Here is a 24,745-nt window from a genome sequence, read left to right on the forward strand (position 1 = left end):
TTTTGTTTTTTTTTATTTTTTCAAGCCATTGTTTCCAGCCAAGAATTGCACATTGTTTGTTTGCTCGGAGCTGGTTCCCATTCTGCCACCAGCCCCTTTGTTGGTGGCTCACTGTGAAGTCCATCCCTGTCCCCTCAGGATCTCCCTTGATTTCCATGCCTATGTGATCCATAAAACAGCACATGGCAAAAACATCCCCAGAAAGCCCTTTCTGAAAGCCTGAGCCCTCTTTGTGAGGCTTTCCCCGGGGAATCATCTGTGGATCGAGTGCTGAGAGTGGGTTTGGTTCCAGCCATTCATCCTGCATTTGATCTCGGGCTTTGAACCCCTGAGGAGCCGGCGCTGGCAGCGGGGCCCTCCCTGCTCCTTCCTCCTCTCCTGTGCTCCTGCCTCTGCAGCCTCGGTTTTTTGGGCAGAAATCTCCTTTCTTTGCTGTCGTTCTAGCTCGGTGTGGATGTGTCACCTTCTCAGAGCGGCCCCAAATGGGCTAAACCTGAGCAGGACCTCAGCGCTGCGTTGCCTGTCCTGTTTGTCCCTCAGCTCTGCCTTGGGAATTTTATCTCCTTGGGGATGAGCTGGCTGGACACGAGCCTGAGTGCCCATGTGGGCAAGAGGCCACTCTGGGGTGACAGAGGGCCAGGGCAGTGCCCTTGTCCCCTGTGCTGGCACTGCTGGGGCTTGCAGGGATTTCAGAGCCCTGTGGCTGTGGCACTTGGGGACAAGGGGCAGTGGTGGCCCTGGCAGTGCTGGGGATGGTTGGACTGGATGATCTTTTCCAACCATGATGATTTTGGGATTCTGTGATTTCCAGCTGCCCTGCTGTGGCTCAGCAAAGAGCTGCCCTTACATTCATGCCATGGACGGAATGGTGGGATCTTGGCAAGGAATTCCTGGCTGGGAGGGTGGGCAGGGGCTGGGCTGGAATTCCCAGAGCAGCTGTGGCTGCCCTGGATCCCTGGAATGTCCAAGGCCAGGCTGGACATTGGGGCTTGGAGCAGCCTGGGACAGTGGGAGGTGTCCCTGCCATGGATGGGGTGGGATTTAAGGTTGCCTCCAACCCAGCCCATTCCATGACTCTCTCACTCAGAGTCATTCCTGCTGGATTTTTATCCCACCTCACCCAGTCTTGTCCCAGGTGGGGCTGTCCTTCCTGCTCCAGGAATCTCAGCTCACATGGCTGCCAAGTCCTTTTTAATTCTACAGCTTTTTGCCCCATCAGTCATAAACCAGAGATGATTCCTTCTTCGTTTCATGGACTCCCAGAATTGTTCAGGCTGGAAAATCCCTCGGTGCCCATCGAGTCCAGCCATTCCCAGCACTGCCCAGGCCGTGTCCCCAGGTGCCACATCCATGGATTTCAATCCTTCAGGGATGGGCACTCCACCCCTGCCAGGGCTGGACAACACTTTTGGGGAAGGAATTTCCCCTCGTGTGTAGGGAAGGGACCTGGGAGCAGTTTTTGGGATTCCAGCATGCAGGATGGCTCCGCTCGCTGTCCCTTCCCTCAGGAGTGGATGTCACCAGCAGGGACAGGGGCGGATCCAGAGGTGGCTCCATTCCCAGGATTGCTCCTGTCTCCCAGCATTCTGCCCCTCTGGGATCATCCCAAGGACTCTCTGAGCTCCCTGTTCTGGGGTGTGGATGGAGGAACAGCTCACCCCCCAAATCCCTGCAGTGCTCCGGTGCCTCGTCCCTCCCCTGCCACCTGCCTGTCCCCCTCCGGGTGTCTGGCCTGGCTTAGCAAAGCCCAGCTCTGCAAAGCCCAGCTCAGCTGCACGGGGTCTGTGTAAACAATCATCCCTGTTTTCATCCAGGCCTGGAGACTCCAGGAACAATCCCAAACACGACCCCCTGCCCCCAGAAACCCGGAGCGTGCGGGGCTCCGCTCCAGCCTGGCTTTTCCCTGGAGCTGGGATTGCTGTGTAATTTTACCAGCAAACCCCTCCAGCCTCAGCCTTATTTTAGGAGTGGTTTTAAATTACCCGACACGGATTCCTTTTTCCTGGTGGGATTTTCGGGATCTGAGCAAATCAAATAATCTTTGGAGGAGATGCTGGGCTCCTGCTCGTAAAAGCTCCATACATCATAAAGGAAATGAGCAGGTTTTGGGGAGGGCAGGGAGCCAGCAGGGCTGCAGCTACTGCAGCAGGGCGAGAGATGGGATGCAGATGCTGGAGGGGAAATCATGGATAACTCCTTTCTTCCATCCTGGGAAGTTTGAAAGCACCATGGCTGGTGTGGGGATGAAAGGGAGCTCTGAGGTTGGGTGGTTCGGCTGCTGGAAGCACCAGAAACCTTCCTGGGGGAGGCTGGACCAGGTGGGGAATTCTGGTGGCCCAGGATCTTTTCCAATAGGGAAAAAAAAAATGATCCTGAGTCAATTTGATGTGGATGAATCCAAAGCTCTCCTCCTGTCTGACCTGGTGAGCTCAAAAAGGACAGAGATGGTGGAATCATGGAATTGGTAAGGTTGGAAAAGTTGGTTAAGATCTTTAAGTCTGGCTACCACCAAAGCCCATTCCCAAGGGTTCTGAACCCTTCCAGGGATGGAGACTCCACTGCCTCTTTGGGCAGCCCCTTCCAATGCTGGGCAGCCCTTCCCATGAGGAATATTCCCAAAAATCCACCCTGAGGCTCCCCTGAGGCCGTTCCCTCTGCTCCTGTCCCTGTTCCCTGGAGCAGAGCCCGACCTCCCGGCTGTCCCCTCCTGGCAGGAGCTGTGCAGAGCCACAAGGACCCCTGAGCCTCCTGTGCTCCAGGCTGAGCCCCTTCCCAGCTCCTCAGCAATTCTCCAGCCCCTTCCAGCTCCTCAGAAATTCTCCAGCCCCTTCCCAGCTCCCTCAGGAATTCTGCAGCCCCTTCCCAGCTCCCTCAGCTGCTCCCTGCTGGATTTCTGCTCCAGGATGGTTTTTACCTTCCCAATGCCCCTTGGAGCTCCTCCTGCTCCTCCATCCCCATCCTGCTGGAGATTGGGAGAGCCCCATGTGCTGTTCCTTCCCTGGGGTGAAATTTGTTAAAAATCCTCGTTTCCATGATTATTCCAAAGGAAGCAAAGCCCTTGGGTGGATCTGTGAGATCTCCCACTCCTGGAAGTCCTTTGAGGGCTCTGTTTCCCAGCTCGTGGTGTTTTCCAAGCTCTGGGGAAGGTTCTGCTTCCAGAAGGAGCAGAACTCTGGAAACCAGGCAGGAATTTGTTCCTAAAATGGGGCAGGAATGCAGCAGCAGCTCCCACTGTGGGGAGAGCCTGGGTCAAAAAAAACCTTTTACCAGAACGAGCCTGGAAATGAACATTCCCAGCTTTAGGAGCTGCAGAAGGAGATTTTTGGGGAAAAAAAGGGGTTTTATGGCATGGAAATCTCAGAGTGATGTGAAAACTCAGAACCCTGAGCAGTCCTGCTGGAATTCCCTCTGGAATTGGCTGTGGTGGCAGAGATCTGGAGCTGGGAATGTTGCCTTGGAAGTTTGTGTTGGTTTTTCCAGCTGTCCCAGGGTTTCCAGCCCTTCCCTGCCTGAACTCAGGAGAATTCCCAAGTTCTCTTCCCACTCCTTGGCTGAATAATGGGACAACTCCTGATTTTCCATCCTGATGAGCCCCAAAATCCCCTTTGTTCTCCTGAGGGTCCTGCTGGGGCTGGGGAGGGCTGGGCTCTTCCCACTCCAGGGAATCCTCAGCTTTGCCAAGTGGGAAATGTTCCAGCTCTGAACCCCAGCTTGGTGGGATAATCCAGAAAAAATAGGGAATTTTTTATCCCAGGTATATAAAAATAGCTTACACCAGGCAGGAGCAAGGATCCATCCAGAGGGAGATGAAGATCCCAAAGGAAGTTTTATAAGAAATTCCATAAATACAAATAATTATTTCTAGGGAATGCTCCAGGTAAAGGATCTTCTGCTGCTGGGATAGGAAGGAGTTAAAACCTTCCTAAAAGGGAATGAATTCCTCCCTCACTCAGGTCAAAACTGGAGTTTTCCAAACTGCATCCATGAAAACTCCAGCGTTTTGAGGCTTCCATGCCTCTGAATTAATTCCTGTTGCCTTTCCCTTTTCTCCAGTGGCAAAGAGGAAAATCCCTGGATTTGTCCCCCAGTGGCAGTGGCTGTTAACTCAGCCATAAACAGCTTTTCCATGGAATGGGAGCCGTGGGGAGGGATGGTGTTTATGGACAGTTTGTTTTGGTGGCAAGAACATTGTCCTGATTTATGGGATGTGCTTTGTGCTTTTCCCAATATTCCCACAGAACCAAGTGACAGACACCAACCGGAAGCTGCAGAACGAAGGGAAAGAAGTAAGTGATGGATGCAGTCCTGGAATTACAGCCTGGATGCCGTGGGAGGGAGAATTCCCTGTCCAGCCTGGCCTCGTGTCCTTGCTTTTCCCTTTTCCCCATCCCAGGATTTCTCTTGGAGTCTGAACACTGAATAATCCCTTTAAGCTTTGGGATGTGAGAATTCCCTGTCCAGCCTTGTATCCCTGTTTTCCCCTTGTCCCCATCCCAGGATTTCTCTTGGAGTCTGAGCCCTGAGAAATCACTGATAATTTTGGGATGTGAGAATTCCCTCCTTGTATCCTTGTTTTTCCCTTTTCCCCATCCCCAGGATTTCTCTTGGAGTCTGAACACTGAATAATCCCTTTAAGCTTTGGGATGTGACAATTCCCTGTCCAGCCAGGCCTTGTATCCTTGTTTTGCCCTTGTCCCCATCCCAGGATTTTCTCTGGAACCTGAGCACTGAGAAATCCCTGTTACTTGTAGGATGTGAGCATTCCCTCCTTGTATCCTTGTTTTTCCCTTTTCCACATCCTCAGGATTTCTCTGGAGCCTGAGCCCTGAGAAATCCCTGTTAGCTTGAAATGAGGAAAATTCCCTGTCCAACCTGGCCTTGTATCCTTGTTTTTCCCTTATCCCCATCCCAGATTTTTCTCTTGGAGTCTGAACACAGAATAATCCCTTTAAGCTTTGGGATGTGACAATTCCCTGTCCAACCTGACCTTGTATCCTTGTTTTCCTTTTTCCACATCCCACTTTTTTTTCTTGGAATCTGAGCACTGAGAAATCAGTTTTAGCTTGGGAAACAAAAATTCCCTGTCCAGCCTGGCCTTGTATCCCTGTCTTCCCCTTTGTCCACATCCCAGGATTTTCTCCTGGAGCCTCACGAAATCCCTGTTAACTTTGGGATGTGAGAATTCCCTGTACAACCTGGCCCTGTGTCCCTGTTTTCCTTTGTCCACATCCCAGGATTTTCTCCTGGAGCCTCACGAAATCCCTGTTAACTTTGGGATGTGAGAATTCCCTGTACAACCTGGCCCTGTGTCCCTGTTTTCCTTTGTCCACATCCCAGGATTTTCTCCTGGAGCCTCACGAAATCCCTGTTAACTTTGGGATGAGGAGAATCCCCCGGGAGCGAGCGGCCACATCCTGCCTTTGAGAACCAAAAAACTTGGAAGAGATGCCTAAAATGGGAAGGGGAAATAACATTTTGGAATCCACAGGATGTGCTCCAAGGCCGCTTCCATGCCTTTGGTTTTTTCTGCTCCCTGTTTGAAATCCAGGGAATTCAGGGAAGTTCCCCTGGCTGGAGCTGCCCCGATCCCGAGCTCGCTGCGTATCAGAGCAGGGTTTGGGGCTCGTGCTGCTCTTGGGATGGAGCCCAGGGTTCTTTGCTGATCCTGAGGGAGCTTTTCCCCCTTTTCCAGCTGATCCTGGCCATGGAGGAGCTGAGGCAGTGCCGGCTGCAGCAGAGGAACATCTCGGCCACGGTGGATAAACTCACCCTGTGTCTCCCTGGTGAGCAGCTCCTCCTTTTTGGAGCTCTTTGGTGGAATCCCCAATTTTTTATTTGCTTTTTGGATTCCCAGCTGCGTGCTCCTGTCTCAGAGCTGTGTTTTCCTTCTCTTCCCAGTGCTGGAGATGTACAGCAAGCTGCGGGAGCAGATGAAATCCAAGAGGTAAATCTGGGCTGAGCTGGGCTTTTAGGGGCAGAGTCCAAGGGATTGTTTGGTGCTGGGTGATTTAAGGAGAATCTCAGCAGTTCAAAACCAGCTTTTCCAGGTTGAATTTCCTGGGTTTTGGCTGCTTTTCCTCACAGCCCTGCTCAGCCTCCTGTGGTACAGCTGAGATGGGGATGGCAGCAGGGTCAGATTTTGGGAATTAAGGTGGATGCTCCTTGGCTTTTTATGGTAACTCAGTATTGTGCGTGCAACCAAGGCTAAATTTTATTCATGAATGCCATAAACCAAATCTTAATCCAATCTGAGAGATCCCAGGGAATGTGGGGGGAATGCAAAGAACTGGAAACATCGGGATGGTGGGAGTTGGGGAGAAAACTTCTGCTGCTGTAGACTTAATTCCTCAAAACTTGGTGCCTTGGGAATGCTGGGCTGCAAATCCAGGAGTCTCCCCACACTGCACCTGCTGAGGGATGAAAATCTGGGATACTCACCAGGAATCCTGGTTAGTTTGAGCAGCAGGGAGCGATTTTGGAGCCCTGGGGTGGCAAACTGGGCACGGAGCAGCTGCTGAAGGGGGAAAAGGTGCCTGCAGCTGGGTGCCAGGCTGGAAAAGCAATCCCAGCCCTGCTCTGGGATTGCCAGGAGCTCCTGCCTCTTCCCAGGCCACTCCAGGGGAGGGATGGGCTCTCCAAATGTCCCAGGGCTGATTTTGGGGCTGGTCTGCTGGCAGATGTGGGGTGAGAGTTGGAGCTGATCCCTGGGAATTCCTGCAGGGAATCCACCAGCTGCTCCGTGCCTCCCTCTGGGCAGCATTTCCAGGGGCTGCAGCTAAAAACTGCATCCCTTTTTTCCCTCCCTTATTTGGATTGGTTCATTTAGAAACAAACCCACACTGAAATCCACATTTCAGGAATATTGGGAGCCCTGGCTGGCTTTTTTTCTGGTTTTTTTTTTTTTTGGTCTGGATTTGATGGCTCCATTCACCAGACACAACACAAGGTTTTATCTGCTCCAGGTTTTTATCTGATTTTATCCATGGTTTTTATCTGCTCCAGGTCTCACTTGGATCGTTTCATGGGGGGTTCTGCCATCAGGGCTGGGGTTGGGATTGGTCTGATTTGTGTTTGGGACAATAAACTCCACAGAAGGAGGAGTCAGGGGATGATTCTAAACCAGCTCAGGCATTTCCCAAATGGAGAATCCATGGCCAGGAGCTGGAGGTGGAGCTGATCCCAGAGGAATGATCAGGGTGGAGAGAGGGAATTTTTCTCTGACTTGGCCAGAATTTAAGGGAGGGACAGAAAATCTTTTTTTTTTTTGCCGTGGCTGTGTGGAAAATGGTGGAAAACCCCAAAATTCCTGGAGGGAATCTGGAGACTCTGGAGGGATCAGACCTTTTTATTTACCTCGGCTCTGTGTGGTCTCCAAACAGTGAGAAATGGAATTGTAAAATCCTGGAAGGGTTTGGGATGGAGGAGACCCCAAAGATCACCCAACTGCACAACTTCCACACCCCAGGGTGCTCCAGCCTGGCCTTGGGCACTGCCAGGGATCCAGGGGCAGCCCCAGAAAATCTGGGAATTCCAGCCCAGCCCCTGCCCACCCTCCCAGCCAGGAATTCCTTGCCAAGATCCCAGCCCAATCTGCCCTTTGCCAGTGGGAGCCATTCCCTGTGTGCTGTCCCTGCAGGCCTTGTCCCCAGTCCCTCTGCAGGTTCCTTGTACACCTGGATGCTCCATGAGAACACTCAGGAATTCTCTGGGAATGTTCATCCCAGCAGGAACAGTAAAATCACCCCAAAAAGGCCCCTCTGGCCCTGGATTTTATCCAAATCCTGTTTTTCCCCCTCAGCTCCGGGGTCACGGAGCTGGGACAGAGCTCAGCTCCCATCCCGGAGCTGCTCCTAAAAAAACCTTCCAAAATTAAATAATAGGACCAAAATTAGGGGGTGTGTGGGAGGAATGGGACCTGAGAATTCCCTGATGAACACCCAGGGGGTGTTTATCCCTCGGGATAATTAATTAATTAGTGATTAATTCGCGATCCAGAGGCATTCCCATGGTTCTCTGCAGAGGGTTGGATTTCAGCAGAAATGCCAACCCCCAGGCTGGGGGTGAGCCCAGGACAGAATTCCCTGGAGTTCAGGCAGGAGTTATTCTGAGTGGGAATACAAGTGTCAGGTTTTTTCTGTGGTGTTCATTTCTTTTTTATGACCAAAGACTGTTTCTCCCCCAAAATTCCAGCTGGAAGTGCCCAGGATTACCCATGGATGTGTCAGCTAACTTTCCCTTAATTCCTCCTCAAAGTGGCTGACATGAGATTTATTAATCATAAATGATTATTTAATAGTATAATATATAATATTTATCATATATTATTTGAATTAATTATTAATATATAAGAAACAATTATTTGATTTTAAATCTATAATAATACAGCCAAATCATAAATTAGGTTAATAAATGAATTAGTTAATTTGTTAATGAATTAAAAGTTAATAAATTGATAATATATATAAAATATAATGTATTTATGATCTATGATTTTATTATGTTATTAAGCCCTCCTAATGCTTTCTGGGTGATTCCTTTTTAATTATTTTTCCCTTTGGCCAGAGCTGTGGCCAGGACAGGAGGATGGTCTTGAATCTGTGGTGGTTCCATATTCCAGTAAATCCTACACATTCCCACTTTCCAAAGGAAAAAGATTCATTTGAAAAGAATGAATTTCCCAGCTCAATTTCCCATTTGGCATCTGAAATTTGCTTTCATGCAGAAAAGGAGAATCAAACTGAGTTGGGCATGGCCAAAAATCAAAAGGAGTTCTTTATCCGTGGGATTCCTGCATTTTTAAAGGTATCAGATGTTCATTTTGGGATGGAGAAGGCCAACCCTTGCATCCCTGCCCTTCTCCGTGCTGGAATGTGGTGCTGCAGCGTGGAGAAGGTCACGGGTGATGGCAGACATGGATCTGTTGGATCCCTGATCCAGGATTTGGATCCGGTTTTTCCCCCTCTCTGTAAATAAAATTGCTTTGGGTGGGAAGTGGTTTTGGTGGGGTTCAGGAGTGGAAAAGTGGGATCAGATCCTGGAATCCCCAGGGGAAGGAGCTGAGCTTGCTCCTCCAGGCTCTTTGCAAGGCCGGCAGCAGCTCGTGGGTGATAATTAATGGATCAGTTAATGAGTTATCAGTCTGTAGGATTGATGGGATATTCCCAGCTCCAGGATTCCATCTCCTGGCAGGGGCTGCTGGAAGTTTAAGTGGTATTGTATAATTAAATAAAAAGTCCACATTACGAATCACAAGTAGTTAATTATTGTGCTAAAAGTAGAAATAATTTAAGTAATTAATTAAACAGTTTATCCTTAAAAGTCCTTGTAGAAGAAGACTCCATTTTTTAATTTGTTAACTTAAAGCACTTCCCCCATGAAGGGGATGGGTTTGGAGACCCCTCCCCACCCCAGCATTCCATGATCCCACTGTTACGGGGAAAGTGGGATCAGATCCCAGGGGAAGGAGCTGAGCTTGCTCCTCCAGGCTCTTTGCAAGGCCGGCAGCAGCTCGTGGGTGATAATTAATAAATCAGTTAATGAGTTATCAGTCTGTAGGATTGATGGGATATTCCCAGCTCCAGGATTCCATCTCCTGGCAGGGGCTGCTGGAAGTTTAAGTGGTATTGTATAATTAAATAAAAAGTCCACATTACGAATCACAAGTAGTTAATTATTGTGCTAAAAGTAGAAATAATTTAAGTAATTAATTAAACAGTTTATCCTTAAAAGTCCTTGTAGAAGAAGACTCCATTTTTTAATTTGTTAACTTAAAGCACTTCCCCCATGAAGGGGATGGGTTTGGAGACCCCTCCCCACCCCAGCATTCCATGATCCCACTGTTACCAGGGCTGCCTTGGGCTGGACAACCTCCAGCTGCTCCACCTTCCAGGAATGGGGTGGAACTCAACTGTGAGTTGAGTTGTAACTTCTTTTTTCTGTTAGGGGTGGGATTAAACGTGTGAGGTGGTGTTTTTTGTTTGGGTGGGGATGTTTATTAGGTGTTCTTATTTTACAGGCTCATGAACTGTGAGTTTTGTAGTGCTTTACGTTAACAAATTAAAAAATGGAGTTGTATCTCTCCCTGTGCAAGGTCTTTTAAGGATAAACTGTTTAATTAGGAAATGACACTTAAATTATTTTTACTTTTAGCACAATAATTAATTACTTGTGATTTGTAATGTGGACTTTTTATTTAATTATACAATACTGCTTAAACTTATGAAGAAGGTGAAGAAGGACTAGCTTTTGCTTTAAAACTTTCATCTTGTTTTATATATATTACTGTATTCTAAGACTTTAAATTCTGAGTTTTCTACTGTGTGATATTACACACTTCTATTTAAACTGCACACTTAGAATTTTAATTGTATTATTTAATTTTGGAAGCTTTTTTAACAGCCTCAGGTTAAATGTAGGGTTTTTTTGGGGTCAGTGCCTGTTAGCACAAAAAACCTAAAATTCTCATTAACCTGGTGTCATGGTTTTGCACAGGGGACATTTGGGGAAGCGATGCAAAGCTGATCATAAAATAATTGATAACAAATTTTCCTTTATACCCTTTTAAGGTTTTGAGCCTGCTTTGCCTTTCTCCTAATCCTGTCTCACAGCAGGGATTGGCCAGCCCTGAACCCACCACTCCTCCATGCATTGGGCTGGGAAATCTCAAAACTGGCAAAATCACAAATTGGTGAACCAAAACTGTGAGAACACCCCCTGAGGTTCCCCTGACGGGGAGAGTTTTAAAAAGTTCTGTGCTAGAGTTGAGAGATGAACGGGACTTTTGGTTATTTTGGTTTCCAGGTTATTTTTTCTCTTATTAGCAGTTCAGCATGCCATCTACATATTAGGATATAAAGAGAAAGGTACTAAAAAAGATACAAGACACACAGGTTTAAGGTTTTTTAAAACTGTTTTGTCCAATTAACTCTTAGAATGGATTTTATTTCTAGCTTTCTACCAATAACTAATTATTTGTCTGTTCACACAACATCTGCATCGTGGTTCTTTGTGACCAATCACACTGCAGAAAATGGAGCAGATGAAGAGCAAGAAGGAGATGAGACAATGCCCAAAATCCTCCCTCTTGTCTTCTATCCACCTCCATACTAAACACCCAAAACTCTTTAAGTTTTTCACCCTGTGATAAACTATATTACTGTATTTCACACTCATAGATTCCAATCCATCCCAAGGCCTTGGAAGCTTTCTCCATGGATGAAGGTTAAAGCAGCGTTCTCCTGGGGCTCAGGGTTTCTCAGGACAAGCAGAGAAACATTCCCTGTGCCCCGGGTTCCCACAAAAAGCCAGCAGAGCAGGGTTCCAGCAGGCTGCTCCTGACCTTTCCCTGCTCCCCCAGGCACTACCCGGCCCTGAAGACCCTGGAGCACCTGGAGCACACCTTCCTGCCCCAGGTGAGCCACTACCGCTTCTGCAAGGTGATGGTGGACAACATCCCGCGGCTGCGCGAGGAGATCAAGGAGCTCTCCATGTCCGACCTCAAGGACTTCCTGGAGAGCATCCGCAAGCACTCGGACAAGATCGGAGAGACCGCCATGAAACAGGTGGGATTTGGGGGCGTTTGGTGGGAATCAAGGTTGGTGAGACTGCCATAAAACAGGTGGGATTTGGGAGTGTTTGACGGGAATGAAGATTGGTGAGACCGCCATGAAACTGGTGGGATTTGGTGGCGTTTGGTGGAATTGGGGTGGGATTTGGGCCCGTTTGGTGGGAATGGGGTGCGAGACCGCCATGAAACAGGTGGGACTTGGGGGTGTTTGGTGGGAATGAAGATTGGTGAGACCGCCATGAAACGAGTTTTCTACTGTGTGATATTACACACTTCTATTTAAACTGCACACTTAGAATTTTAATTGTATTATTTAATTTTGGAAGCTTTTTTAACAGCCTCAGGTTAAATGTAGGGTTTTTTTGGGGTCGGTGCCTGTTAGCACAAAAAACCTAAAATTCTCATTAACCTGGTGTCATGGTTTTGCACAGGGGACATTTGGGGAAGCGATGCAAAGCTGATCATAAAATAATTGATAACAAATTTTCCTTTATACCCTTTTAAGGTTTTGAGCCTGCTTTGCCTTTCTCCTAATCCTGTCTCACAGCAGGGATTGGCCAGCCCTGAACCCACCACTCCTCAAAACTGGCAAAATCACAAATTGGTGAACCAAAACTGTGAGAACACCCCCTGAGGTTCCCCTGATGGGGAGAGTTTTAAAAAGTTCTGTGCTAGAGTTGAGAGATGAACGGGACTTTTGGTTATTTTGGTTTCCAGGTTGTTTATTTTTTCTCTTATCAGCAGTTCAGCATGCCATCTACATATTAGGATATAAAGAGAAAGGTACTAAAAAAGATACAAGACACACAGGTTTAAGGTTTTTTAAAACTGTTTTGTCCAATTAACTCTTAGAATGGATTTTATTTCTAGCTTTCTACCAATAACTAATTATTTGTCTGTTCACACAACATCTGCATCGTGGTTCTTTGTGACCAATCACACTGCAGAAAATGGAGCAGATGAAGAGCAAGAAGGAGATGAGACAATGCCCAAAATCCTCCCTCTTGTCTTCTATCCACCTCCATACTAAACACCCAAAACTCTTTAAGTTTTTCACCCTGTGATAAACTATATTACTGTATTTCACACTCATAGATTCCAATCCATCCCAAGGCCTTGGAAGCTTTCTCCATGGATGAAGGTTAAAGCAGCGTTCTCCTGGGGCTCAGGGTTTCTCAGGACAAGCAGAGAAACATTCCCTGTGCCCCGGGTTCCCACAAAAAGCCAGCAGAGCAGGGTTCCAGCAGGCTGCTCCTGACCTTTCCCTGCTCCCCCAGGCACTACCCGGCCCTGAAGACCCTGGAGCACCTGGAGCACACCTTCCTGCCCCAGGTGAGCCACTACCGCTTCTGCAAGGTGATGGTGGACAACATCCCGCGGCTGCGCGAGGAGATCAAGGAGCTCTCCATGTCCGACCTCAAGGACTTCCTGGAGAGCATCCGCAAGCACTCGGACAAGATCGGAGAGACCGCCATGAAACAGGCGGGATTTGGGGGCGTTTGGTGGGAATCAAGGTTGGTGAGACAGCCATGAAACAGGTGGGATTTGGGAGTGTTTGATGGGAATGAAGATTGGTGAGACCGCCATGAAACAGGTGGGATTTGGGCCCGTTTGGTGGAATTGGGATCAGAGAGACTGTCATGAAACAGGTGGGATTTGGGGGTGTTTGATGGGAATGAAGATTGGTGAGACCGCCATGAAACGGGTGGGATTTGGGGGCGTTTGATGGGAATCAAGGTTGGCAAGACCATCATGAAACAGGTGGGATTTGGGGATGTTTGATGGAATTGGGATCAGAGAGACCACCATGAAACAGGTGGGATTTGGGAGCATTTGGTGGGAATCAAGAGTGGTGAGATGGCCATGAAACAGGTGGGATTTGGGGCCATTTGTTGGGAATTTAGATCAGTGAAACCACCATGAAACAGGTGGGATTTGGGGGCATTTGGTGGGAATTGGGATAAGAGAGACCACCATGAAAGAGGTGGGATTTGGGAGTGTTTGGTGGGAATGAAGATTGGTGAGACCACCATGACATGGGTGGGATTTGGCATTGTTTGATGGAACTGGGTGGGATTTGGGCCCATTTGGTGGGAATGGGGTGCGAGACCGCCATGAAACAGGTGGGATTTGGGGGCATTTGGTGGGAACTGGGATAAGAGAGACCGCCATGAAACAGGTGGGATTTGGGGGCGTTTGGTGGGAATGAAGATTGGTGAGACCGCCATGAAACAGGTGGGATTTGGGGGCGTTTGGTGGGAATGAAGATTGGTGAGACCGCCATGAAACAGGTGGGATTTGGGGGCGTTTGGTGGGAATGAAGATTGGTGAGACCGCCATGAAACGGGTGGGATTTGGGGGCATTTGATGAAATTGGGATCACAGAGACGCCATGACACAGGTGGGATTTGGGAGCGTTTGGTGGGAATCAAGGTTGGCAAGACCATCATGAAACAGCTGGGATTTGGGAGCATTTGGTGGGAATTGAGATCGGAGAGACCGCCATGAAACAGGGATTTGGGGGTGTTTGCTGGGAATGGGGTGTGAGACTGCCATGAAACAGGGGGGATTTGGGGCCATTTGTTGGGAATTTAGATCAGTGAAACCACCATGAAACAGGTGGGATTTGGGGCCATTTGTTGGGAATTTAGATCAGTGAAACCACCATGAAACAGGTGGGATTTGGGGGAGTTTGGTGGGAATGAAGATTGGTGAGACCGCCATGAAACAGGTGGGATTTGGGCCCGTTTGGTGGGAATCAAGGTTGGTGAGACTGCCATAAAACAGGTGGGATTTGGGAGTGTTTGATGGGAATGAAGATTGGTGAGACCGCCATGAAACTGGTGGGATTTGGTGGCGTTTGGTGGAATTGGGGTGGGATTTGGGCCCGTTTGGTGGGAATGGGGTGCGAGACCGCCATGAAACAGGTGGGACTTGGGGGTGTTTGGTGGGAATGAAGATTGGTGAGACCGCCATGAAACTGGTGGGATTTGGGCCCGTTTGGTGGGAATGGGGTGGGATTTAGGCCCGTTTGGTGGGAATGGGGTGCGAGACCGCCATGAAACGGGTGGGATTTGGGGACGTTTGATGGGAATGAAGATTGGTGAGACTGCCATGACATGGGTGGGATTTGGCGTTGTTTGATGGAACTGGGGTGGGATTTGGGCCCATTTGGTGGGAATGGGGTGCGAGACCGCCATGAAACAGGTGGGATTTGGGGGCGTTTGGTGGGAATGAAGATTGGTGAGACCGCCATGAAACAGGTGGGATTTGGGGGCGTTTGGTGGAATTGGGATCAGAGAGACTGTCATGAAACAGGTGGGATTTGGGAGCATTTGATGAAATTGGGATCACAGAGACGCCATGACACAGGTGGGATTTGGCAAACCCAGCCTTCCCTCATGGAATGGAGCTGTGGGGAGGGACCAGTTGGCACCTGAGAGTTCAGCAAACTTTTTATTCAGTTTAAACTTCCTGAAGGTGCAGAAACCCTTCCCAATCCAGATGTGACTTCCTGAAGGTGCAGAAACCCTTCCCAATCCAGATGTGCTTCCAGCTGTGCACGGGGTGATGTCTGGGAGGCCTCCAGGTGCTGGATTTACCTGAGGCACCAATTCCTAGAGCAGAATTCCCTTTGGAATTTCTCCTTTAGTTCCTTGTGGAGGCAGAGCTTTGGGAAGATCCTCCCTTGGTCCTGTGGCTGGGAAGGAGCAGGAATTCCATTTCTTTTTGGTGTCCAGTTAATGCAGGGAACACTTTATGCAATTATTTTATCTTTTTTTATCCCCTGAAGGAGATTTATCAATTTTAGGGACATCACAGGGTGGAGGTGTTGTCTGGTAGTTTCCAGTTCCATGCTCAGGTTTCTGGCAGAGGATTCCAATCTCCTGGCTCTGTGCTGATGGATGAGGAGGGATGTGGATGTCCAACCACATCTGTGGATTTTAGGTGAAAAACTTGGAGAAATTTCCATCATTTCAGTGCCTTTTTTGCTCTTCTGGTTGGAGAAACTTCTGTATTTTTGTATTTCCATCCTTCCCAATCCACAGCTCTGCTCTATCTGTCCCTCCTGCTCCTGTGGCTCTGTTCCTTCTTGGTGGTTTTTGTTTGCCAATTTGAAATTTTGCTAATTTTGCAATATTTGGTTAATGTACTAATGAGTACATTAGTGCTAATGTACTAATGAGTGTGGTGGCTTTAGTGTTGGTTAATTATTAGTGTACTTATTTTTTGCTATGAGATAGAATTAGGAGAAAGGTAAAGTAGGTTTAAAGTTTTTAAAGGGTATAAAGAAAAATTTATTAACAGGAACTAAAAGAAAATGAATAAAAATTAGAGCAAATCTTCAGAACACTTCTCCAAAAACTTTACATCCCTTCCATCAATATCTCCTACACAAAACCAAAACACTTCTCCATCTTCCACTGCAAGGGAATCCTGTGGCTCTCCTGGTGTTTTCCTCACCAGTTCCAGCCCTTCCTCCTCCTCCTCCTCCCAGTATTCCCAGCTGGAGAACCCAGCCAGGCTCTGGGGGTGGTGGGGCTTGGCTGCTCCTGCCCTGCCCAAATTCAGGGATGGGGGCAGCGAGGGGGAGCAGCCTGGAATGAGGGGTCACTAAAATTCCCTGGAAATAACGGGGGGAGGTAAATTCTTCATCCTGTGGGGGACAGAGCTGGGGAGTAACTCATGCATGGTTATCATGGAATGGGCTGGGATGGAAGGGACCTTAAAAATCATCAATTCTACCCAATCCATGGCAGGGACAGCTCTCACTGCCCCAGGTGGATCCAAGCACCAATGTCCTTGGGCACTGCCAGGGATCCAGGGCAGCCACAGCTGCTCTGGGAATTCCAGCCCAGCCCCTGCCCACCCTCCCAGCCAGGAATTCCTTGCCAAGATCCCAGCCCAATCTCCCCTTTGCCAGTGGGAGCCATTCCCTGTGTGCTGTCCCTCTGTTCCTTGTCCCCAGTCCCTCTGCAGCTCTCCTGGAGCCCCTTGCCTTTCACTTTGACAGAGGGAATTTTGCATCTTCAATCTTCTCCAAATCCCAACTTCCCTCTGTTTTATGGGGGCAATGTGCAGACTCCAGGAGGGTTTGTGGGAGCAGATTTCCCCCCAGGTTGGAGAAGGAGCTCCCTGTGCCCCTTCCCCTCGGAGCAGCCGATTTGGAGGGATCTGGAATGGGAGCACGGTGCTGTGTCCATGGAAAGGCAGGAGGAGCTGCCGTGGTGGGGGTCACTCGGGGCAGGGTGTCCCTCCCAGTATGCCCAGTCTGGATGGCTGGGTGTTTTCCCTGGATGTGCTCAGAGCTGTGGAAAGGAGCGGAGCTGGCGGGAGGCCCGGAGAGCCGGGGAGCCGCCATTGGCAGCTCCGTGCATTCGGTTTAAATTAGGATCATATAAATTCCTTTAAAATTGTTTGATTTCACCAGCGGGAACGGAGGAGGCCTCGCTACAATGGGAGAGGAAATGGGGTTTTTGTAACATTACAAACGCGAGGCTGCCGCTGACAGGGGCTGAACGTTTCATTTTGTGATAATCGGGAGGATCTGGCCGGCAGCGCTCGCTCCCGGGATCGGGGCAGCTCCCAGCCCCTGCTGGGATGGACTCAGGGAGGCATTCCCGGGGTCTCACGCCGAGGAGCTCTCCCTGCCCTCCTTCCCTGCTGGGTTTTATCCCAATCTGAGTTTTATTACCTGAATTCCGGGGGAATTCGCCGCGTTCCAAATCTCGTTGTTAATTACGGGGCCTGGAGCGGATGAAAGGAGCTGCGCGCACTTGAACTCCGCTTGGACTTTGGCCCTGTGAACCTGCGTGTGTGTTTGGGTTTTGGTGGGGCTTTTTTTACAGGGCTCTGAGCTCCAGGCCTGAATTACATCCCATTAACACGTGCTGATATCCGGGCCGGCCTTTATTATCCCACTCCAGGCTGGAATGTGCCGGGCATGTGGAGGAGGCCGCTGGGGATGGAGCTGCTGCGAGTGAGGGGCCAAAAACAACCCAGCCTGAAGGCAGCCATGGATCCAGTGCTGGGGACAGCCAGAAGTGTCCGTGCTGCCTTGGCAGAGGGCAGGAAAAGCAGGAGGTTGTTCCTGGGAATCACCGGGATCCAGCAGCAGAGCTGGGCTGGGATAGGTGGGGATCTGGGTTTGGACAGGGGCAGCTGGGACAGGTTGATCCAGGATGAATTGGGACAGGTTGATCCAGGATGAACTGGGACAGGTTGATCCAGAAGGAATTGGAACAGGCTGATCCAGGATGAATTGGGACAGGTTGGTCCAGGATGAATTGGGACAGGCTGATCCAGGATGAACTGGGACAGGCTGATCCAGGATGAACTGGGACAGGCTGATCCAGGATTAATTGGGACAGGTTGATCCAGGATGAATTGGGACAGGTTGATTCAGGATGAATTGGAACAGGTTGATTCAGGATGAACTTGGACAGGCTGATCCAGGATTAATTGGGACAGGCTGGATCCAGGGGCAGTTTGGACCATTGATCCGGGATGAATTGGGACAGGTTGATCCAGGAGGAGTTGGAACAGGTTGATCCGGGATGAATTGGGACAGGTTGGTCCAGGGGGAGTTGGGACAGGCTGATCCAGGAGGAACTGGGACAGGTTATCTAGGATTAATGGGATAGGCTGATCAGGGGGGTTTGGAACAGGTTGATCCAGGATGAACTTGGACAGGCTAATCCAGGATTAATTTGGACAGGCTGATCCAGGGTGAGTTTGGACCATTGATCCAGGATGAATTGGGACAGGTTGATCCAGAGGGAATTTGGACACGTTGATCCAGGGGGAATTTGGACAGGTTGATCCAGGATTAATTGTGACTGGTTGTTCCAGGATTAATTGTGACAGGCTGATCCAGGAGGAGCTGGGACAGGTTGATCCAGGATGAATTTGGGCAGTTTGGCCCAGCAGGAGGAGTTGGGACAGTTGGAATTCCAGCTGTGCTGGTGGAAGGTGATGTTTCATCCCCGTGCCAGCAGCTGGGGGTGTTTGTGTCCCCTCTGGGCTGAGCCACCTGAGGTTGGGTCAGTTCATGTTCCCTCCTTGGCAGCCAGAGTCCCCCTGGAATGTGAATGGATGGGGAAGGACCTTAAAGATGATCCCATTCCACCCCATCCACGGCAGGGACACCTCCCACTGTCCCAGGTGCTCCAGCCCCAGTGTCCAACCTGGCCTTGGGCATTCCAGGGATCCAGGGGCAGCCACAGCTGCTCTGGATAACCAGTGGTGTTCCTTATGTGCTTTCCAGCCTTAAGGATTCTGGGATTATCTCCTCAGGGAACACGTTCTGGTTGGTCAAAAACCCTGGGAATGTTTGTGTGGGAATGAAGGATTTGGGGAACACAGTGGAAAATCTGGAACTCTGAGTTCAGGGTGTTAAATCCAGCATTCAAATGAAAAAAAAAATAAAAAGGGATGTAGCAGGAAAAATTGGGACAGTCTGCTGGAAAGTGCTGAATTCTTTGGGAAGATCCTTCCTTGGTCCCTGTGGCTGGGAAGGAACAGGAATTCCAAAAAGTCCCATGAGAAAGGGCAGAAATAAGGGGGAAAAGGAAATAATGGAGTCATGGAATGTTTGGGTTGGAAGGGAACTTAGAGATGATCCCATTCCCACCCCTGCCATGGGCAGGGACACCTCCCACTGTCCCAGGTGCTCCAAACCCCAGTGTCCAACCTGGCCTTGGGCATTCCAGGGGTCCAGGGGCACCCACAGCTGCTCTGGGTGACCACAGCTGCCGTGGATCCCGAGGTGCTGCCGGGGTTTTGGTGGGAATGCAGCCCTGGAGAGGAGGAGGAGGCTCCTCAGGGCAGGGCTGAGCAGCAGCTCCATGGGCAGAGAGCCACGTGGGAAATCCGGGGTGCAGATCCAGGTTTGGATCCCTTCCCTGCCTCCCACCCCAGCCCTGCAGGTCAGGGATCACAGAGAGCCACGTGTGGATCATCCCACGTGCCTCCTCCACGTGGCCTCTCGTGCCTGCAGAGATTCCAGAGTAACATACAAATAAAATTCCAGAATAAAAGAATTCCTGGATCCATGGAGCTGCTGCTGTCCAATGGCTTTTCCCCACTCTGGGAACTTCCAGCAGCTCAGGATCAAAAGGCAGCTGGAATTGGGGAGAGAAAAGTCTCGTGGGTGAGCAGTGAAGGGAGAGATTTATTTGTTCTTTTCCCCAATTAATTGGCCTGGAGCTGCTCGCTGGCATTCCCTGGAAATGCTGGGATGGCTCTGGAGCCAGGCTTGGAGCACCCAGCTGTGTCCTGCAGGATTTTAGGGATGTCTGCATTTCCATGGCACTCTGAGTTCCCTGGGTTGATAGTTGGGTTGAGGATAGAAGTTCCCGTGGGGGGTTTGCTTTGTGCTCCTGGTGGCACTTCCAAGTGGAACTGGAATTAAAGTGGATTTTTCCCAGGAGTCCAGGGAGTGGCTCCATGTGGAGTCCTGAGTGTCTGTCAGTTGGTCTTGAATTTTAAACTCATTTTTGATACCTTGGCTCAGTCATAAAATCTGCCACCGTGGCATTTTCTTAAAGATTAAATGAAAATTGGCATTTAAAAAAAATCTGGCTCATGTTCAAGGTGCTCTTACTCCTTCTCTGCACAACATCCATGGAGAAAACAGGATGAACTGCAGCACCTGGAGCTTTTTTCCTTGGCAAGCCCCAGGTGCAGTTCCAAGGATGGATCCCAGGCTGGGATTTTGCAGCAGCCACTCCTGTCCTGCCCAGCAGAGCTGGCTCTGCTTTCCCATCAGCTCCATGCTGGGATCTCTCTGGGATTTCTCCAAGGGGATGGTGGCAGCCTGGCACTGCACAGGTGATGGGTGGACATCAGGCAGCTTCAGGCTGGGGTGAGTTCAGGAGCACCTGAGGGTCTGGAATGCACAGGGAGGGGATGGGGGATTGTTGGAACCCTGAGAATTCCAGACTTTCTGTGCTGCCAGGAGAACACTGCACTGACCTCTCTGGGTGGCACTGGGCAGCACAGCTGGAATCCTTTCCTGGGCAGGGAGTGTCCCCGTGCTGGGTGCCACCACTCCAGCAGCATTCCGTGTTTTGCAGAGGTCACGGAGCCCTGGCTGGGATCTGTGCCGTGCCCGTGCCAAGGCTGGGCTCAGCCAGAGCCTCTGGAAGCTCCTGCTCGGTGGGGGCCGGGGTTTATCCTGCCCCAGGACTTCCAGAGGCACCCCCGGAGCTGAACTTCCCGCTGCTTCCAGCTCCCGTTCCGGGGGTTTGCCTTAACAAGTCACAATAAGGCTGGTTATTAAAAAGTGGGAGTTTTTTAGCCTTGGATGCAGCAGGAGAGCCTTGGAGAGGTCGCTCTGGTGGTTGGGAGGATTTCCACAGCGGGGTGGGGATCATGGGATGGGGGTTTCTGCTCCTGGGCAGGTTTGGGAAGCAGGAATTTGATTTTCCAGTCAAATTTAGGAACGAGACCTTCTTAATCTTCGCTCCTGCTGCTCGTCTGCTTGGGATATTAAAGTCTTAGGAGAGGAAATGCATCCTTGGGGCTGGAGAGATGGGAAGGGACGTGGGCAGCCACGGGCTGGGCTTGCAGGATTTTGGGAAGAGGCTCCCACAGCGCAGGGGGTGCTGTGTCCCACTGGAATGATGGAGAGGAGTCGCTGCCAGGGCTCTGAGTGCCTGGCTTTAAACACTGTCAGAATTTAGGGGCTGTTCACAGCCATCTCCTTCCTCCTGGCAGGGAGGAGCTGGATGAACAGTGGGAATTCTGCCCCCAGCATCCTCTGGTTAACCTCCTGGAGAACCTCCTCGAGGAAAACGGGGAGGAGATTTTTTTTGTTTCGCGCTGGATGAAAACCTCAGCCGGCTCTGGAAGCCCCTGCTATTTTTTCATTAAGCCTTGGCCCCAAAATGTGTTATTTTAAGAGTGTTGAGCAGCCCTCTCCGGGCAGGGGAGCCATCCCTTGCCACTGGTGTTTGATCTGGAAGCTTTTTGAGACAAAACCTCCCCGAGTGTCTGCCCTGAGCCGGAGCCTCCGCTCCCGTCACCGCATCCATCCAGGCCCGGAAAGGCCTCCAAGATCATCAAGTCCAACCTTTGAAGTTTGGGACTTCTGGGTTTTCTTCTCTCTCTGGGCTCTGGAGATGAGGTGTGAGAAACCCCAGAGGCAGGAGGTGGCATTCTGTGGGCTCTGTCCCCGTGTGCCACCCCCTGCTCGCGCTCTGGGACCCGCCGTGGTGCCGGGGATGGGATGGGATGGGATGGGATGGGATGGGATGGGATGGGATGGGATGGGATGGGATGGGATGGGATGGGATGGGATGGGATGTTGGGGCAGAGGCTGGGCCTCCTTCTCCTGCTCCTCCTCCTCCTCCTCCTGGGGGAAGGGGATGGGGGATGAAGGATGGGAAGAGCAGCAGAGCCCTAGGGGGGTGGGAAGGTTTCCCAGCCCTGTCCAGGAGCTGCTGCTCTGATCCCATCCCAAAGCTCCAGGTGAGGCTGATTCCCGGCCTCCAGTGGGAACATCTCCCACCCTGGGCAGGGATCCCATCCCATCCCATCCCATGGATCCCATGGATCCCATCCCATCCAATCCGTGCCGGGGATGGGATGGGATGGGATGGGATGGGATGGGATGGGATGGGATGGGATGGGATGGGATCTACAGGGAAAAGGAGCAGGAGGAGATGGGAATGATCTGAGAGCTGGGAAGGGTTTTTGAAGTGGCTCCTGGAGTGAAGTGTCAGGCCAGGAGCTTGAGGCTAAATGTGATCCCTTGGCGCCGTGGATGGGAAACGCGACCGGGAACGTCTGGAAGTGCAGGACACGTCTGGGGAGGTGCTGAGGGCTTTGTGCAGATCTCAGCAGCTTCTGCCCTTCCTCGTGCTTTCCCTCTGCTCCCTCCCACATCACAGAACTGCAGTGCAAATGTGCTTATTGTCATAAAAGGGCTTTTTATTCCCCGTTTCCTGGCGTTCTGGGAAGGTTTCACTGTTTATTTAACAGGAATTCTGTGCCTTTAAGTCTGAGTTGAAAATTTATACTCCATAGGAAGTTTATTAATAAATGGGCATCCCCCTCAATTCCTTTTATGACCTCAGAAATGAAACTGCTAAATCATGGCCTTTTTTATTTCAGCATGTGGGTGAGGAAGGGCCGTGGGGCCTGGGGGATCCCTGCAGTGGATCCACCTTCCCTGGGCATGGCTGCACCAGGAAATCCAAAGTTTAACTACAGGGCAAGCATGTGCTGGCCCAGCTTCTTGTGTGCCTGCCTTATCCCATCCCATCCCATCCCATCCCATCCCAGCAGCTGTGGGACACCCCAGGCTGTCCCCTTGGGGGTGGCTGTGGCCAGGCTGTGGAACAGGAGGCACTTGGAGCCGTTTCCTGGGAATGCTGGGATCACTGGGATGTGGCACGTGGCGATTCCAGCTGTTGGGAAATCCTGGCCCTCCCTGGGTTCTGTTTAAACACAACCACATTTCCCCCCTTGCAGAGCCAACGCTCCAGGGGACACAGGGACATTCCCCACTCTCCAGACACTGCCTGGTGGCTTTTTGCTGGCCTGGAACAACATTCCAAAAAGGCACTTTGGGTCGTGTTCCCAATTATCCTGATAATCCCAATTATCCTGATAATCCCAGTTATTTTTATAATCCCAATTACCCTGATAATCCCAGTTATCCTAATAACCCCAATTATCCTGATAATCCTTTAGACCTTGTAAAAGTCTTGAAATCCAGAGGTGTTAGAAATAAATCTTTTATCTTCCAATCATGGAATGGTTTGGGTTGGGAGGAGCCTTAAAGATCATCCAGTTCCAACCTTTTTCTGTGAGCAGGGACAACTTCCACATCCCAGGGTGCTCCAAAGCAAATCCTGGCCTTGGACATCTTCCAACCCCTGTGACAGAATTAGTGATTAATAATTAATTATGAATAATTAGGCAAAGTTCCCAGTGGAGGCAGGAGCGCTCCTTGCTCCTTCCTTAGAGCCAGCAGGAGTTGCTGTTGTGTTTGTGGGATTTCAGCTGGGAAAGAGGAGCCCTGAACCTCCTTTCACTCAGCCTGGACTGTGATTTTTGGGTTGGGCACTGTGGTTTTTCCTGCTCTTGCTTCTCCTGGTTTTTATTTGGAGGCTGGGGAGTTGCTCCCAGGAGCACCAGGACCCCGTGGCTCTGGGGCTGAGGCAGCTCAGACTGGCCCCACAATAAACTCAATTTGTGCCTGGTTTGGTGTGGAGGAGCTCAGGGCTCTGGGCAGCACGGCCCTGCCAGGAGAGGTGATGGAATCACCTCAAAAATCTCTGGGAATGGCTCCCACCAGGATGCTGCTGCCCAGGATGATAAATTCAATAAAAGGAATAAAAATGTGGCTGCTCATAAACCTTTTAAATGGACTGGGTTTTCCCAGATTTCTCCTCTTAAAAATTCCACGGGTGGTTTTGGTGACAGGGAGGGGTTTGATGTCTCCGTGCTCTCCAGCTGGGCACTGCTCCTGCCCTGGGACTCTGGAGATGTGCAGGAATCTGAGGAGGTTTGGGGAGCATTCCTGGTGTCCCACAGATATGGAGTCAGGGAATGGTTTGGGTGGGAAGGGACCTTAAATCCCGTCCCATTCCCATGCCAAGGACTGGGCCAGAGTCTCCAGGTCCTCACCTGGAGCTGCCAGACATTTGGTGGATGTGGCAAAATCCTGATGCTGTGCCAAGGTCACAGCTGGGCACCCAAACTCGGAGTGCCACGCCCACCACAAACTGCCCCTGAGGTCGGATTTTGGCTTTTGGTCCAGGTGAGCAAAACCTGAACCTTCCTGCAAATGATGGACCCGAAACCACAGGGTGCCAGCTGGACCAAAATCCCCTGTTGGGAATGTCACTGCCCTGGAATTCCCAGGAGCTTTGTCCAGCCCTTCCTTCCCTGGGCTGGGAGTGACCCCAGGGAGGGAAGGGCTCCCATCCCCAGGGAATTCACCCTGGGGCTGGAACAGCATGGGAATGGCTCCATGCTGAGGGCTGGGCTTGATCCAGCTGAGGTGCAGGGGTTTGGTTTTCAGGGAATGGTGGTTCTGGTTTTGGGGAATGGTGGTTCTGGTTTTGGGGAATGGTGATTCAGTTTTCAGGGAATGGTGGTTCAGTTCTCAGGAAATGGTGCTTTGCTTTTCAGGGAACTGTGGTTTGGTTTTCAGGTAATGGTGGC

At 50.5% G+C, this 24,745-nt stretch overlaps 1 protein-coding gene across 1 annotated transcript in view; it reads left to right on the plus strand.

Annotated features, from left to right (window-relative positions):
• The window catches only part of EXOC6B (exocyst complex component 6B), a 277,974-nt gene that overhangs the window by 44,321 nt on the left and 208,908 nt on the right, over window positions 1-24,745 (plus strand). The window contains exons 3-6 of the mRNA XM_041464605.1: window positions 4,239-4,286; window positions 5,693-5,783; window positions 5,899-5,944; window positions 11,357-11,561. Coding sequence (XP_041320539.1) covers window positions 4,239-4,286; window positions 5,693-5,783; window positions 5,899-5,944; window positions 11,357-11,561 — 390 coding nt within the window. The remainder of the gene's footprint in view (window positions 1-4,238; window positions 4,287-5,692; window positions 5,784-5,898; window positions 5,945-11,356; window positions 11,562-24,745) is intronic.

The sequence above is a fragment of the Pyrgilauda ruficollis genome, unplaced genomic scaffold (assembly GCF_017590135.1).
Source record: "Pyrgilauda ruficollis isolate IOZ18807 unplaced genomic scaffold, ASM1759013v1 scaffold181, whole genome shotgun sequence".
Lineage (NCBI taxonomy): Eukaryota > Metazoa > Chordata > Aves > Passeriformes > Passeridae > Pyrgilauda > Pyrgilauda ruficollis.